Below are 17,170 nucleotides of genomic sequence, written 5' to 3' on the forward strand. Positions count from 1 at the left end.
TTATTTATTTCACCGTCTTACTGACTCCTCGAATAAGTTAGCCAAGTGAACATTACATGTTTCTGATATTTATGAACAAAGCGCTGTTTTGTAGAGGAAACTATCAAAACATAATATTTTGTTTTTTTGGTTGAAAGTTTGATAAGTTCCACGTGGAGAGAAAAAGTTCTTTGGGCAAACTCAAAGAAAAAGAAATCTCTGTCAGCAGTGACGATGTGCTATAAATGTGCCATGAAAATTCTCGGCGGGCGTTTTTTTCCAAAAGTTGCTTCGTGAAAGTTTCATAGACAGCGAACGAAGTTCAGGACTCAATATGTGTATGCGGCTAATTATGGTCATTCTTGAGATTTGCAATAGAAATTGTGATTAATTGTCAACTTGACTTACCAGATTCGGTTGCTGGCTTTTTCTCAGGTCTTGTATCCTCTACAAATTAGTTGCAGAATAGAATTATGTTATTAAAGGAATTTATTCCTTCGCTAACATGCCGTACGGAGCTTTTAGCAAAATTAGTATGCGCAATACACTTTTTTATATTTTAAAATGCAATGGAAATGTAGATGAAATATTTTATGTTAGGCTTGGTTGTAAAGCATCAGTGTAGTGACTTGTATAAGATTTCTATAGAGTCGTCAGTTCCCCTAGCGTGGTCCTTTAAAATCGCTAGTCTAAATGTGGTTTTGTTTACCATTAGTCAGTGTTTAAAGACATGAAGTTTTCTCCCAATTGGTAAAAGATAATATCCGCACTATTTTTCTTGTAGTCTCATATTCAATGAAAAATATTCTTACTACATTTAAGTAAAGTGCCCCTATAACTAATTCTAATCTATTTGATATTGAAAATGCAATTCACGCAGATTCCTCTGACTTCAGGGGGAATACACACCCCATTCAGGTTCAGCATTCTATAACTGCGTACAGTAATCGCGAATTGCTCCACTGTCCCTTATTTTGCTCTGTTCTCCCTCGGTATTAGCACAATGGAAAGGCCATCGAAGGTTGTCGCGTCGTGGAGACCAGCTGGTTTGCTGAAAGTGAGATATATAGCTCTAACAGCGGACTTAAGCAAGTCTTACAAGGGCGTGCGAGTTACACTGAGATATTCATTGATGAACTTGGAAATACAAGAGTGGGCATTTTAATATCATATTGCAACGTAGAGTAATTGCGTCACAAATGAAATTGCCATCAATTGATGAAGCATTTTAGAAAAAAAACATCGGTTTGTTTCAGTGACACCAGGAAAGCTTTTGTTTACGCTTTACGGTTTACAGTCTCATTTACGGTTTACAAGTCCATGCCATGATTATGCCGAATACCTCCGTAGTGAACAAATGAAATCTGCAAATTCGTATTGTTTTCCTCAGAAAGCAAGCTTATATGTCGTCTCAGTTGTCTGGTGGAAGTCTGCGTGTAAGTTAAGGGCACATAGATTTAGTTTATTGGAAATTGTACTACAATGAAACATATATTTCGGGCCTTGAACAGCACACAGACTTAAATCACTGACAGCTGAGACTTCATTAGGAGTGCTCCCATGGTCACGCCTCGCCAGTCGACGTTGTAGCACAGGAATATCAGAGTGCATTGCTAACCTTCAGCAGCTTTTTCTTTATGGTATATACATACCCAGAGGTCTATAAATGATAACAGTTGAATACGATATCTACTCATGGCATATTCCTTAACATTTATTCACTTTTTATTGAAACATGGTGACCTCCATTGCCACTAAGAGAAACACTTATTTTACATGTACTGTTTACGGGTCGGAGGAGGTGATACAGGCTTTAAGCATTCCCCATGGGCCGATCCCGAAGATAGCAAAACGTCAGGCCGACCCGCGGCAGAGGTGAAGCAGGCGTTAAGCGGCATGCATAAATAAAGGAATCGACAGTCACCTGAGTCACCTGATTCTCTTCGGGCCGATGCCGAAGATAATCAATGCCGGGTCGACCCGCGGCGAACGTGCAGTTCGCCATTAAGGGACCCACATACACAGCTTGGCTTGTGATCCTTCTTCACAGAGCGGAAGGGCACTGAGCTTTTTTTTTGTGGTGTCACGGCCATTTGCGTTACCATCATTCGGTCACGCCGCCGGCTGCAACGTCGGGTTCGCGTAATGAAGCGTATAACCAAATCCGGGCCACTGGGATGCGAGAGGAGCACGCTTCCCCGACGCCACAGGGGCTCCACGATTGTGCATGCGCCATTGTGCATGCGCCATTGCACGCGTCCCCTCGCAGCCATCTGTCTAAACAGACTTGTGGCCTGCGCGTGCGTTATTGGGCACTTGACAGCGCCACCAAAGGGGAAGGAGGTGACAGCATCAGTGCCTTGTATGAAATAAGCAGAAATAAAGAAGATAGTAGATCGTATAACAACGGTAATTAGCAGTAATTACAAGTAATTATTAAGATCTAAAGTAAATTAAAGTGGATGAAGGAGGAATTAGGTGGAATAGAGTTGCGAAGTTATAGTAAGGGGGCCCAAGGTGCAGTAAGTGAATTTACGTGAAACAACATGATTCAAGGTGAGTTAAGTGTATTAAGGTGGAATAAAAGGAATTAAGATGGCTTAAGGCATATTTCCACGTTTTTATCTTGCTTTCGCACTCAATAACGTAAAGGTACTCACTTGCTTGTCAATTTTTTTATTTATGCATGCCGCAATATTTTTTACCTTCGAGCATTATTTCTTCGCTTGTGCGAAACTTGTACACAGCGAGCATTGTGTTTTTGTGGTTGTTCGCTTTATTTGCATTGATTTTCTTTTGTACGGAGAGAGAAATTCGGCAACGTGCTCCATCCGAGTGTATCGCTCGGCTCCGTTTAGACAGAGTAGCTTTCGTAACATCGTTTGTTAAGCGTAACAGAGCTGTGCGCATAAATGAACGGCTGCTCCTGCAAGCACATGCATTCGCGCGAGAAGTTTGTAGCGTCTGAACATTAACATGCTGTCCTAAGTGGTCGGTAAAGACAGCCCCCCTCTTCTACCGCCTCTCTCTCTCCGTGCCGGCAGCAAAGGGGTCTCCAGCTATAGATGTGCTAGGTAACTCGTCTGTTTTCTACGGCATTAAAGGAGAAATACTTCCAATAATGCCTTCTTGCAGAAAGTATGCCCATTCAAGCACATCAACACTTACTTAAACAGTGAAGCTTTCTAGCAGCGTTCGGCTAATCGCGTGTGTTCGGAAACCTCGTCGACGATATAAGGAATTTTTTTAAAATGCATTTCTTGGCGAATATTTGCCACTTTGTCAGTCGGTCGGTCGGTCGGTCGGTCGGTCCGTCCGTCCGTCCGTCTGTCCGTCCGTCCGTGTGTCTGTCTGTCTGTCTGTCTGCCTGTCTGTCTTTCGGTCCGTCCGTCCGTCCGTCCGTCCATCCGTCCGTCCGTCCGTCCGTCCGTCTGTCTGTCTGTCTGTCTGTCTGTCTGTCTGTCTGTCTGTCTGTCTGTCTGTCTGTCTGTCTGTCTGTCTGTCTGTCTGTCTGTCTGTCTGTCTGTCTGTCTGTCTGTCTGTCTGTCTGTCTGTCTGTCTGTCTGTCTGTCTAGCCACCTGCGCCTTGGTGCTCCCATGGTCGTTTCGTTAACTTGCTACGTATAAAAATTGGCGTAGTATGACAACAGTGTGTCGCGAACATAAATGATTGCTGGTGACATGAATATCATATTTTTGTCATGCAGGTCAGGAAACAGCCGCCTAGGTATTGGTGCTCTCATGGTCATTTCGCTAAATTGGTATGTACGACAATTATCATAGTATAACAAGACTGTTTGACGAACATGAATCATAGGTGATAACATGCGTGTCATGTAGGTCATGAAACATCCGCCTACGTCTTTGTGCTCTCACACCCGTTTTATTAACTTGATATGTAGCAACATTGGAATAGTAAGAAAAGAGTGTATGAAAAAAAAAATGATGAGCCATGACATGATTGTCATTATATGTGTGTCATGTAGGTCGTGAAACAGCCAACTAAGCCTTGCTGCTCTAGTGGTCGTATTTATTTATTTTTATTTAGTCACACTGTTGACCCGGAGGCAGTTCAGGGGAGGGGTACAGCACCGAAAATGAAAAATAACATAATGTACTTTATACACAATGCACGCAAATTATGCATAAAACACTCTTTTTGAGCATACATTCATAAAAAACCGGGAACCTAGTAACAACACAAATGCAACAGCAATATGCAGAGACAATAAACACAATCTGTGTTAATCTAACATAATGTACATAATTTTGCTTAGGACATGATTTGCCACAGATTGTTTTCAAATTGTGTTACGGTATCAAATTGAATAATGGTTATTGGTAGTCTGTTCCATTCATTTATTGTTCTGGGGAAGACAGAATTGGCGTTTGCATTATTGTGCAGTTGAGATATATGGAAATTATGTTCATGTGTACCTCTTGATGTTATGTCTTGTTTTGGTGCTAAATAGGGAGTAGTAGTTATGGTAAAATGCCCTTACTAAAGCAAAAAAATTACCTTAAGCCTGGCTACATGGCGTGTTCGGCTAAGGAGGGTAATTTGTGTTATTGCAACATTTTTGTAACAGAATCAGTTTGCGAGTAACGAGACAGACTAAATCGAGCAGTTCTTCGTTGGACTCTTTCAATCATGTTTATCAGTCCTGTTTCATAAGGGTCCCATACAATACTGGCGTATTCCAGTGTCGGTCTTACCAGATATAGGCAGGCAGTTAACTTATCGTCTCTAGAAGCAAGCTTGAGCTTCCTACGCAAAAACCAGACTTTCATTTCTGCTGTCGAACAAATGTTCTTAACGACCTCCTTCCAACTCAGATTCTTGGAAATAGCTACACCTAAACATTTAAGGCTATCAACTGCGGCAAGTGTAAATGGACCCAGGGTGTAGTTAAAGTCAACAACATGTTTTGTCTTCTTTGTGACACGAAATACAAAAGTTTTCTTCCCGTTAATTTTCATTTTTGAAATTTCACATCACTGTTTAACCACCTGTAGAGCTTCGTTAAGAATTTTCGAATCGTCCTTGGTGTTTAATCATCATCATCATCAGCCTAGTTACGCCCACTGCAGGGCAAAGGCCTCTCCCATACTTCTCCAACTACCCCGGTCATGTACTAATTGTGGCCATGTTGTCCCTGCAAACGTCTTAATTTCATCCGCCCACCTAACTTTCTGCCGCCCCCTGCTACGCATCCCTTCCCTTGGAATCCAGTCCGTAACCCTTAGTGACCATCGGTTATCTTCCCTCCTCATTACATGTCCGGCCCATGCCCATTTCTTTTTCTTGATTTCAACTAAGATGTCGTTTACCCGCGTTTGTTGCCTCACCCAACCTGCTCATTTCTTATCCATTAACGTCACACCCATCCTTCTTCTTTCCATAGCTCGTTGCGTCGTCCTCAATTTCAGCAGAACCCTTTTCGTAAGCCTCCAGGTTTCTGCCCCATATGTGAGTACTGGTAACACACAGCTGTTATACACTTTCCTTTTGAGGGATAGTGGCAACCTGCAGTTCATGATTTGAGAATGCCTGCCAAACGCACCTCAGCCCATTCTTATTCTTCTGGTTATTTCAGTCTCATGATCCGGATCCGTGGTCACTTCCTGCCCTAAGTAGATGTATTCCCTTACCCCTTCCAGTGCTTCGCTACCTATCGTAAACTGCTGTTCTCTTCCGAGCCTGTTAAACATTACTTTAGTTTTCTGCAGATTAATTTTCAGACCCACCCTTCTGCTTTGCCTCTACAGGTCAGTGAGCATGCATTGCAATTGGTCTCCTGAGTTACTAAGCAAGGCAATATCATCAGCGAATCGCAAGTTGCTCAGGTATTCTCCATCAACTTTTATCCCCAATTCTTCCCACTCCAGACCTCTGAATACCTCCTGTAAACATGCTGTGAATAGCATTGGAGATATCGTATCTCCCTGTCTGACGCCTTTCTTTATAGGGATTTTGTTGCTTTCTTTGTGGAGGACTACGGTGGCTGTGGAGCCGCTATTGATATCTTCCAGTATCTTTACGTATGGCTCATCTACACCCTGATTCCGTAATGCCTCCATGACTGCTGAGGTTTCGACTGAATCAAACGCTTTCTCGTAATCAATGAAAGCTATATATAAGGGTTGGTTATATTCTGCACATTTCTCTATCACTTGATTGATAGTGTGAATATGGTCTATTGTTGAGTAGCCTTAACGGAATCCTGCCTGGTCCTTTGGTTGACAGAAGTCTAAGGTGTTCCTGATTCTATTTGCGATTACCTTAGTAAATACTTTGTAGGCAACGGACAGTAAGCTGATCGGTCTGTAATTTTTCAAGTCTTTGGCGTCCCCTTTCTTATGGATTAGGATTATGTTAGCGTTCTTCCAAAATTCCGGTACGCTCGAGGTTATGAGGCATTGCGTATACAGGGTGGCCAGTTTCTCTAGAACAATCTGACCACCATCCTTCAACAAATCTGCTGTTACCTGATCCTCCCCAGCTGCCTTCCCCCTTTGCATAGCTCCTAAGGCTTTCTTTACTTCTTCTGGCGTTACCTGCGGGATTTCGAATTCCTCTAGGCTATTCTCTCTTCCACTATCGTCGTGGGTGCCACTGATATTGTATAAATCTCTATAGAACTCCTCAGCCACTTGAACTAACTCATCCATATTAGTAACGATATTGCCGGCTTTGTCTCTTAACGCACACATCTGATTCTTGCCTATTCCTAGTTTCTTCTTCACTGTTTTTAGGCTTCCTCCGTTCCTGAGAGCCTGTTCAATTCTATCCATATTATAGTTCCTGATGTCCGCTGTCTTACGCTTGTTGATTAACTTAGAAAGTTCTGCCAGTTCTATTCTAGCTGTAGGGTTAGAGGCTTTCATACATTGGCGTTTCTTGATCAGATCTTTCGTCTCCTGCGATAGCTTACTGGTTTCCTGTCTAACGGAGTTACCACCGACTTCTATTGCGCACTCCTTAATGGTTCCCATGAGATAGTCGTTCATTGCTTCAACACTAAGGTCCTCTTCCTGAGTTAAAGCCGAATACCTGTTCTGTAGCTTGATCCGGAATTCCTCTAGCTTCCCTCTTACCGCTAAATCATTGATTTGCTTCTTGTGTACCAGTTTCTTCCGTTCCCTCCTCAAGTCTAGGCTAATTCGAGTTCTTACCATCCTATGGTCACTGCAGCGTACCTTGCCGAGCACGTCTACATCTTGTATGATGCCAGGGTTCGCGCAGAGTATGAAGTCGATTTCATTTCTAGTCTCACCATTCGGGCTCCTCCATGTCCACTTTCGACTAACCCGCTTGCGGAAAAAGGTGTTCATTATCCGCATATTATTCTGTTCTGCAAACTCTACTAATAATTCTCCTCTGCTATTCCAAGAGCCTATGCCATATTCCCGCACTGACTTGTCTCCAGCCTGCTTCTTGCCTACCCTGGCATTGAAGTCGCCCATCAGTATAGTGTATTTTGTTTTGACTTTACCCATCGCCGATTCCACGTCTTCATAAAAGCTTTCGACTTCCTGGTCATCATGACTGCATGTAGGGGCATAGACTTGTACCACCTTCAATTTGTACCTCTTATTAAGTTTCACAACAAGACCTGCCACCCTCTCGTTAATGCTATAGAATTCTTGTATGTTACCAGCTATTTCCTTATTAATCAGGAATCCGACTCCTAGTTCTCGTCTCTCCGCTAAGCCCCGGTAACACAGTACATGCCCGCTTTTTAGCACTGTATATGCTTCTTTTGTCCTCCTAACCTCACTGAGCCCTATTATATCCCATTTACTACCCTCTAATTCCTCCAATAACACTGCTAGACTCGCCTCACTAGATAGCGTTCTAACGTTAAACGTTGCCAGGTTCAGATTCCAATGGCGGCCTGTCCGGAGCCAGGTATTCTTAGCACTCTCTGCAGCGTTACAGATCTGACCGCCGCCGTGGTCAGTTGCTTCGCGGCTGCTGGGGACTGAGGGCCGGGGTTTGATTGTTGTATTCATATAGGAGGTTGTGGCCAAGTACTGCACCAGGGTGGCCAATCCTGCTCTGGTGAGAGAGTGCGTTACCGGTTCTGGTCACCGGGATCAGGCCGCACTCCAGGCCTGTTTGTGCAGTTTTCTCAGCACATGGTTTTTTTTTTTTTCGGTGGAGAATTGCGCGGCGCCGGGATGTGAATCACGGTCCTCTTGCACTGGAGACAGATACTCTACCGTCCCCGTAGGAGCTAAATTTAAAATTGAATTATGGTGTTTTGCGTGACAAAAACCACTTTCTGATTATGCACGCCGTAGTGGAGGACTCCGAAAATTTCGACCACCTGGGGTTCTTTAACGTGCACCTAATTCTAAGTACACGGGTGTTTTCGCATTTCGCCCCCATCGAAATGCGGCCGCCGTGGCCGGGGTCCGATCCCGCGACCTCGTGCTCAGCAGTCTAACACCATGACCACTGAGCAACCACGGCGGGTCCCGCAGGAGTTGTACGCCTCATTTAACCTACAGTGGTGCCCTATTTAATCAGTCAAGGTGGACCAATCTGAGCTCGGTTATACCGCATGGATGGCACTCGGCTAGTCAACCTGGTATTTATGACCTGCACATGTGTGGCCACACATAATTGAGGATATATATATATATATATATATATATTTTAGCAGGGTTTCCGTACAGTGATAAAAGGAAGGAAAATACATTAAAAGAAAGAAAGAAAAAAGGAAAAAGAAAGGAACATAACATGTGATTTGAACTCGTGATCCTTCAATGTTGCCCGAAAGGTAGCTCAGTCGGTTGGTTCGTCAAGCCAACGGTTACTTTCAAGCGCCAAAGCTCCTGCTCCGAGCCTCATACTTATGTGGAAAGGGACTGGTGTTGTCCGCGGCAGTGGTTGGAAGGAATTCTGAGTGGTTGGAAGGCATAATTTCTTGGAAAAATGGCCGCCAGAGGAGCAGCGTGAACTCGAGCGGCTTTATAGACTAGGAAAACTGCCTTAAAATACCCAGACTTGAGGGGAAGCTTCGTTAACAAACTATAACACGGCAATCAGCACTCGTATACGACGAGAGAAATTATTGAGACGTGGAAAATTCCCTTGAAATAAATCTGGTTTGCGAGACAAATGCTTGTATGTATTGAATCTCTTAAAAGATGAGGGGGGGAAATATGCGCTCACCGAGAGGGCATCGTCAGCACGAGACCACCGCCAGGCACCTTACTGAGATGTAGAGAGCTTCGCGGCCGGAACAAAGTCTCCCCTCTCCGCCGGCCCAGGGTGGAAAACGCGCTTTCCGATCGCTCAATGTTGCGCGGACATTGTATAGCTCTAGCGTCTAGGAAAGAGTTTAAACAGGTGCGGGGGCGGCACGCATAGCGTGGGAAGCTAGCCGCCGGAATAGCTATCTCAAGTACTGCTGCTGGCGAGAGCGAAATACCTTCGTGTAATTATAATAACCCTAATAGGACTTCTTTCAAAGAAAAAAAAGAGAAGAAAAAGAAAAGGGAAACGGCTCAGAAGGCTATACTACGAGAGCTATGACTGATACTTTTCTATATATATGTATTCATCTCATCTATGGGATCGCATGCGCGCGCTGTTGGTTTTAAAGCGCAACCGTGGTAGGGAAACGGAAGGCGATATAAGCATTCGTGTCCATGATACGCACACGACAAACTGCCTTACAATATTTAGAATTGATATATATATATACACACACAAAAGCCAATATAAGGTGCTCGACACTATCTCGCGCGTTTTTATAGCGACGTACATCAGAACCGACTCGTCGTTCCACAACAACCATTTCCTGAGTGACCGCCAGATATATGCCGAATAACTTCCTGTCATTCAATAAGAATGTCTCTCTTTCATGCAGCCTACCAATTCGCGCTGTTTCAGTTTAGACAAAACAATTTATCATTCGAGGCGCACTTGCCAAGTTTGCCTCCAATTAAAACTGCCTGCGATGCCTATAGTGTAGCTCTTATCTCACTCAACATACACAGCTCTATATACGTGCATCCGGTGCAATGCTTTCAGTTCTATCAGTAATTTCAATGTCATGGCCGATCATGTAAGCAAAAGTAGCTGTTTACTATTTACAATATCCAGAATTGATCAAACGTGAAGTTGTCACCGGCATTCTGAGTGGTTGGAAGGCATAATTTCTTGGAAAAATGGCCGCCAGAGGAGCAGCGTGAACTTGAGCGGCTTTATAGACTAGGAAAACTGCCTTAAAATATTTAGACTTGAGGGGAAGCTTCGTTAACAAACTATAACACGGCAATCAGCACTCGTATACGACTAGAGAAATTATTGAGACGTGGAAAATTCCCTTGAAATAAATCTGGTTTGCGAGACAAATGCTTGTATGTATTGAATCTCTTAAAAGATGAGGGGGGAAATATGCGTTCACCGAGAGGGCATCGTCAGCACGAGACCACCGCCAGGCACCTTACTGAGATGTAGAGAGCTTCGCGGCCGGAACAAAGTCTCCCCTCTCCGCCGGCCCAGGGTGGAAAACGCGCTTTCCGATCGCTCAAGGTTGCGCGGACATTGTATAGCTCTAGCGTCTAGAAAAGAGCTTAAACAGGTGCGGGGGCGGCACGCATAGCGTGGGAAGCTAGCCGCTGGAATAGCTATCTCAAGTACTGCTGCTGGCGAGGGCGAAATACCTTCGTGTAATTATAATAACCCTAATAGGACTTCTTTCAAAGAAAAAAAAAGAGAAGAAAAAGAAAAGGGAAACGGCTCAGAAGGCTATACTACGAGAGCTATGACTGATACTTTTCTATATATATGTATTCATCTCATCTATGGGATCGCATGCGCGCGCTGTTGGTTTTAAAGCGCAACCGTGGTAGGGAAACGGAAGGCGATATAAGCATGCGTGTCCATGATACGCACACGACAAACTGCCTTACAATATTTAGAATTGATATATATATACACACACAAAAGCCAATATAGGCTGCTCGACACTATCTCGCGCTTTTCTATAGCGACGTACATCAGAACCGACTCGTCGTTCCACAACAACCATTTCCTGAGTGATCGCCAGATATATGCCGAATAACTTCCTGTCATTCTATAAGAATGTCTCTCTTTCATGCAGCCTACCAATTCGCGCTGTTTCGCTTTAGACAAAACAATTTATCATTCGAGGCGCACTTGCCAAGTTTGCCTCCAATTAAAACTGCCTGCGATGCCTATAGTGCAGCTCTTATCTCACTCAACATACACAGCTCTATATACGTGCATCCGGTGCAATGCTTTCAGTTGTATCAGCAATTTCAATGTCATGGCCGATCATGTAAGCAAAAGTAGCTGTTTACTATTTACAATATCCAGAATTGATCAAACGTGAAGTTGTCACCGGCATTCTGAGTGGTTGGAAGGCATAATTTCTTGGAAAAATGGCCGCCAGAGGAGCAGCGTGAACTCGAGCGGCTTTATAGACTAGGAAAACTGCCTTAAAATATTTAGACTTGAGGGGAAGCTTCGTTAACAAACTATAACACGGCAATCAGCACTCGTATACGACGAGAGAAATTATTGAGACGTGGAAAATTCCCTTGAAATAAATCTGGTTTGCGAGACAAATGCTTGTATGTATTGAATCTCTTAAAAGATGAGGGGGGGAAATAATCCGCTCCTTGGTGTTTATTTGTTTATAAACGAGGCAATCATCTTCGAAAAGTCGCACCCTTATGTCTTTGGTAATGCATTGCGCAATATAATTAACATAAACAAGAAATAAGACTGGACCCAACGCAGACCCTTGTCGAACCCCCGATGTAACGTCTAATAATTCCTATTTGGAGCCTATAATTTCTACGTGCTGAATTCTGCCTGTTTAGTATGCACGAATCCATTGGGTTACATTGTAGTTTTTGCCAAGATGAACCAACTTATCAATTAGCTTAGAATGAGGGACTCTGTCGAAGGCTTTGGACATGTCAAGACAAATGCAGTTAATTTGCCCCGTCTTATCCAAAGCCCTCGCAAAATCATCAATTGTTTCAACCAGTTTCGTCACTGTCGAAAGATCCCGCCTAAAACCATGCTGATTGGAATATAGAAGTTCTTTATCTTCGAGATAGGTGTATATTGATTTTGATATTACATGTTCAAGAACTTTACAGCGTACACAAGATATAGAAATGGTGAGGTAATTTTCAATTTTTTGCTGGTCTCCAGATTTGAAAACTAGAACAACCTTGACCAGTAACCAGTTTGGGACGCGTGTTTATTCAAGTGATGCTTTAAAAATGATCGTAAGATATTGTCCAACCCATCCCGCAAATCTACGTAAAAAAGCATTTGGTATATCGTCGGGACCATTAGATTTTTTTATGTTAATGTTTAGCAGGAGGGAAACGAGGCCTTCGTACGTCACATTTGCGTCCGGCATTTCCGAAGAACGATGAGCAGGCATCCGATATTGCGACGCATCACCACCTGACCGTGGGGAAAAAAGACTAAAAAACGTATTATAATATGACGCCATCGTTCCGTGATCCTGCAGAACCGAACCGTTCATGATAATGCTATGTGAGTTATTTTCGGCCTGTGATAAGTGATGCCTAAAACGGTGTGGGGAGGAGACCATAAAGTTGGACAAGGTTTGGGTGTAATACTTCTCTTTGGCTGTGTTAGGCTTAGTTCGTAACTGCCGTGATAACAGAGCTATTTTTTCGTGGTTACTTTTTCTCTTCCGTCTTTGGCGGGCGATCAGTCTCTTTAAGTGGATTATTTCTCGGGTTACCTAAGATTTTGTTTCTTTTGTCTTTGTTTTCGTAACGGTACAGATGTTGAGATACAATACGAGACAATATCTTTAAACCCCAGCCACAAGTCATTGACGTCCCTTCCCGCTCTGAAACTGTCCAAGGTAAATGATAAGTAGACGATAATGCTCGTGTCATCGGCTCTGTCATACTGGCGAACAATTGTGGTCTTTTCTTTAATTTGGGCAGAAGTCAGATTGGTTTTAAGTTCAACGGAAATAAGTTTGTGATCAGATAGTCCACTTTGAATTAATACTTTGTAATTATCCAAACACGCATCAAGAAAAACTAAGTCAAGCGTAGACTGCGCTGATGCTGCTATACGTGTGTTTCACGAACCTGCGTCAAATCATTTTTAAAGGAGATATCAAGAAGAACTTCACAGGAAGCCCGTTTGTTTTGTTAACTTGGTGTGTACCAAATTTGGCACAGTATGTCAAAGAGTGTACTACAAACATAAACGACGGGGTACCACAGGAATGTCACGACATGCCTGTCACGTAGGTCGTGAAACAACCGCCTACATCTTGGAGCTGTCATGGTAATTTCGTTATTTTGGTATGCACCAAAATATGTTGATCGTCATCGTGTCGTGTCGTTAACTTGTTATGTAACAAATTTAGCATGATATGACAACAGTGTATAATGAGCATACATGATGGGCCACGACATAAATGTCATGACATGTGCGTCGTGTAGGTCATGAAACAGCCGGCTACGTCTTGGAGTTGTCATGGTCGTTTTGTTAACTTGGTATATGTACCAAAATTGGCTTAACACGGGGAAGGCAGGAGATGGCAATTCCAGATGATGGGCGAAACGAGAACAAGATGAAAGCATGAGCCAACGTTTCGACAAGTGGACTTCTCTTCTTCAACGCATTGGAGAAGACAACTCCACTTGTCGAAAAATTGGCTTAGTATGACAAGAGTGTGTGACAAGCCTAAATGATGGGTCAGGACATGAATGTCGCCAACGTCTTGGTGCTCTCATGGTGCTTCGTTAACTTGGTAGCTTCGTCGCCCACTGCTTGGCATAACATCGATTCCTACAGGGTGTGTGATCTACCAGCTTTTTATGGGCAGCCACATTGCACTTATTTATTGTCCCCCCATACTGCTTTTTGTTATGGCTTCGACCGATCAATGTTATAATAAAAGAAACGAAAACAAAAAGTTGTTATAATTATTATTAATTTAAAGCAGCAATGGAGTATGTTCGATCGTTCCCTCTGCTATCGTCCTGACAAAAGAACGCAGCATTCACAAATAAAAAATAAAAATAAGAACAGTAGTTGTAAATGCCCGAACATATAAACAGAGAAGTGCGTAGAAATAGCTCAACTTACTTGGCGTAGGCTCCACTCCTTGAACATGAGTTGTGTTTTCTGAGAATAGATAACCAGTAAACATAATAAAAGAAGAGTCACTGGAAATCGCAAAGTCACCGCGCGGGCAATAAGCACTGTATTTCAAATAAAATCAGGAACATTAGATAAGCATTCGCAGAAGGCACAAAAAAGATATTGGGTATTCTACTAGGTGAGGTAACAAAATGACACAGTTTCGGAATAAATCGTCATGCTTTTTGCCCAGAGCGTTAAGCTTTTAGCTTTTTTTTCGCTTTCAAGTGGAAGCCAATATTGTTGTAATGATTCCTCTCCGATACCCTCTGAATATGTTACAATATCGTAGCTCTAGCACCTAATTTTTTTCTACAAATACTGGGAACCATAGCTCAGACACAAGCTAGAGGTACCATACAGGGTGCTTCTCGTAAATTGAACCAAACTGTAAGGAAAGTGGGTAACTGCATCTGAATGAAACCCATTAGATATGGTTTTTCGTCATGTTGAGTTCCTTAGAATACATTTTATATCTCGCGTAATTAGTTCATTACCTAAGATCAGATATGCAAAACCTTTCATATTTAGTTTCAGGCAATGTGCGTTTCATTACTTTGTACAGGCGATTCAGAAAAACGCCACGATGAAGCTCATTGTGACACCGTACATGCTACGTGGTGATTTTTTTCCGGAGTGCAGTAAAGAAATCCCACTAAATATAAAATACAAAATGTGCACAGTTTGAACTAGTGGGGCAAGCCTGGGTCACAGCGGCGCTAGTTCCAGCTTTTGCTAAGTAGTGCTAGGTTTCGCATAACTTTTGCGAGGCTATTCTTGGCTTGGCTAGGCTCATACCAAGTGTTGCTAGGTTTTACTGAGTCTTACGAGGTTATGCAGTGCTTAGATATGCTGATACTAAGTGTCGCCAAGATTTGCTAAGTTTCGCCAAGTTTTTGCGAGGTCATACATGGTCAGGCCGGTAAGGCACAAAAGCCCTCCCCCCCCCCCCCCCCCCCCATGTCACAAGCATACAATCCACAGTACGTGCATCACAATTTATTATGTAGAGTGCTTCAATATCAGTCGTCATCATCGTCGATCTGGTCCTCGTCCTCGACGACCGACCGTCATCGTGGTCGTCGTCGTGATTAATGGCGTCGGGGAAGGCTTCGCGAAGAACTTGCAAGTCAGAGCTCTCGTGTTCAAAGCTCCGCACCGAGCCCACCGTGGAGAGATTCCCGTCGAACAAGAGGCAGTCACAGACTCGGCAGCTATGTCCTAACTCTATGCCAAGGAATTCGCGCTGAAAGCGGCCGTTCGCACCTCCCATAGATTTGATGGCTTGGCGTTGGAAGTTACCGGTGACGCGCAGGCAAGGAATGAATTCCCGGCGGCGCCGAGCGTTCACTCGGCAGCGTTCGTTTTCTCTGGCCCGAAACTCGGGATTCTAGTTTTGGCGACGGCGTTTGTCGGCGGCGGCCTCGGCGCGATGGGCAGGATCGGCTCTCCTTTGTCGATCGTAGTGCCACTGAGGAGCGCGCTTAGCTTCCTTGTAGGTCACAGACGCGACAGCTGTGCCGAAACTTTATGCCCAGAAATTCGCGCTGGAATCGGCCATTCGCCTCCCCCCCTCCCCAGTTTCGGCGGGCTTGACGCTTGAAGTTTTCGAGCAGTCGCAGGCCGGGATCGCTTTCTCTGCGAAGTCGCGCGTTCGGGCGCCGACTTTCCCGTTCCCTGAATTGAAACTGGGAATGCGCGAGCTGAAGATGCGGCTGACGCCGCAGCTTCGGCGCGACGTTCCGGATTAGCTTGGCGGCGACGCATCTCTTCTCGCTTGGCAGTACGGCACTTTTCCTGGTAAGTCGCTTCTGCTTCGGGAGTCCGAATTTTCTTCAGTCTTTCCATGGCAGCAGCCCTAACGCGCGGAGTAGAGGATGCGAGAGGTGCGCCATCCCGCCGGCCCTAGCTCTTACTTGCCTATGACATCGCGACTACGCCCCCCCCCCCCCCCCGCGCGTGGGGATCGAGGAGGTTACGTGGCTCGGCGTTATGGCAGGTGGTTGCTAGGCAACGCGAGGGGGTGCACAGCTGGGCTGCGTTTCCTGATAACGCTCCACGATGGAACGAAATCTTAAACAGCTGCGCTGTTAAAAACCTCGTGGTTGTGCTCCTGCGCTATCGCAGTGCAGTGCTCTCCTCCGTGCTTAGAGCGAAAGAACCGTAGACGTTCAGACAAATGTACACCCTTTGGGACGTATACCTGCCACACAGCGATAATCATTATCTGCCTTCCTTGCGTTTCCTTCCTTGAAAACGCCACGCCCGCTACTTTCCTGTCGGGAATGCTTCTCATGCTGATAATGAGCGTCCCGTTCGTTACTGGGAAGTATCGGGCTCGCAAGGCCAAAGAAAGGAAATGCGGACAAGACACATGACGTTTATCGTTGTCTGGCAAGATACAACCGAAAGAGTGTAATCTTGTTTTAGAGTGTACGTGCGGACCGCGGTGAAGTAAGCGGCCGCGGCTCTAGTCATGGGCTTCAGAGTGCCACCGCATCTCTGACGGTGGCATACATAAAGAACGTGCCCTGTTCCCTGATAATTGATAGGTTATCTATCTGATCCTGTGTTTTTGATATGAATTTGTTGGAACTGTGACTTTATACCGGATTTGAATATTCACGTAAGCCTTCATAAAGCCAGGCTGAGTTTATCGTTATTCTCTCTACTGGTTTTTGTAGTTGTTCCATCCGGACATAGAGCTTAGCTTTATTGAGGCAAATTTTTAACTGAGAAGTCTTCGCCTGCATAGCCATTGCTATACTGTCTAGCTCCATAAGATTATCACTTCGACATAGAATACCGGCGCTGAAGTTACAGGCTTTTTGTATTAGAGAGCTTCGTAGCGTTGGTCCATACGCTGCCGCGCGTATGTCACTTCGAAGATTAGGTCTATTGGATGATAATAGCTAACGAAGTTCTTCTTCATGGGTTGACGAAATTTCCAGTTGGTCACAGTTGTCTATAGCACCCATAAGCAGATTAGCA

The 17,170-nt window shown here is 44.3% G+C and overlaps 1 protein-coding gene across 2 annotated transcripts in view; it reads right to left on the reverse strand.

Annotated features, from left to right (window-relative positions):
* LOC142578006 (uncharacterized) overlaps positions 1 to 17,170 on the reverse strand; it is a 64,033-nt gene that overhangs the window by 38,513 nt on the left and 8,350 nt on the right. Inside the window, exons 2-3 of one of the 2 annotated variants that reach the window (XM_075687433.1) lie at positions 14,126 to 14,164; positions 388 to 426 (exon numbers count right to left, since the gene is read on the reverse strand). In XM_075687433.1, the coding sequence (XP_075543548.1) occupies positions 388 to 426; positions 14,126 to 14,164 (78 nt within the window). The remainder of the gene's footprint in view (positions 1 to 387; positions 427 to 14,125; positions 14,165 to 17,170) is intronic. The other variant, XM_075687434.1, reaches the window with a different exon arrangement.

The sequence above is a fragment of the Dermacentor variabilis genome, chromosome 4 (genome assembly GCF_050947875.1).
Source record: "Dermacentor variabilis isolate Ectoservices chromosome 4, ASM5094787v1, whole genome shotgun sequence".
NCBI lineage: Eukaryota > Metazoa > Arthropoda > Arachnida > Ixodida > Ixodidae > Dermacentor > Dermacentor variabilis.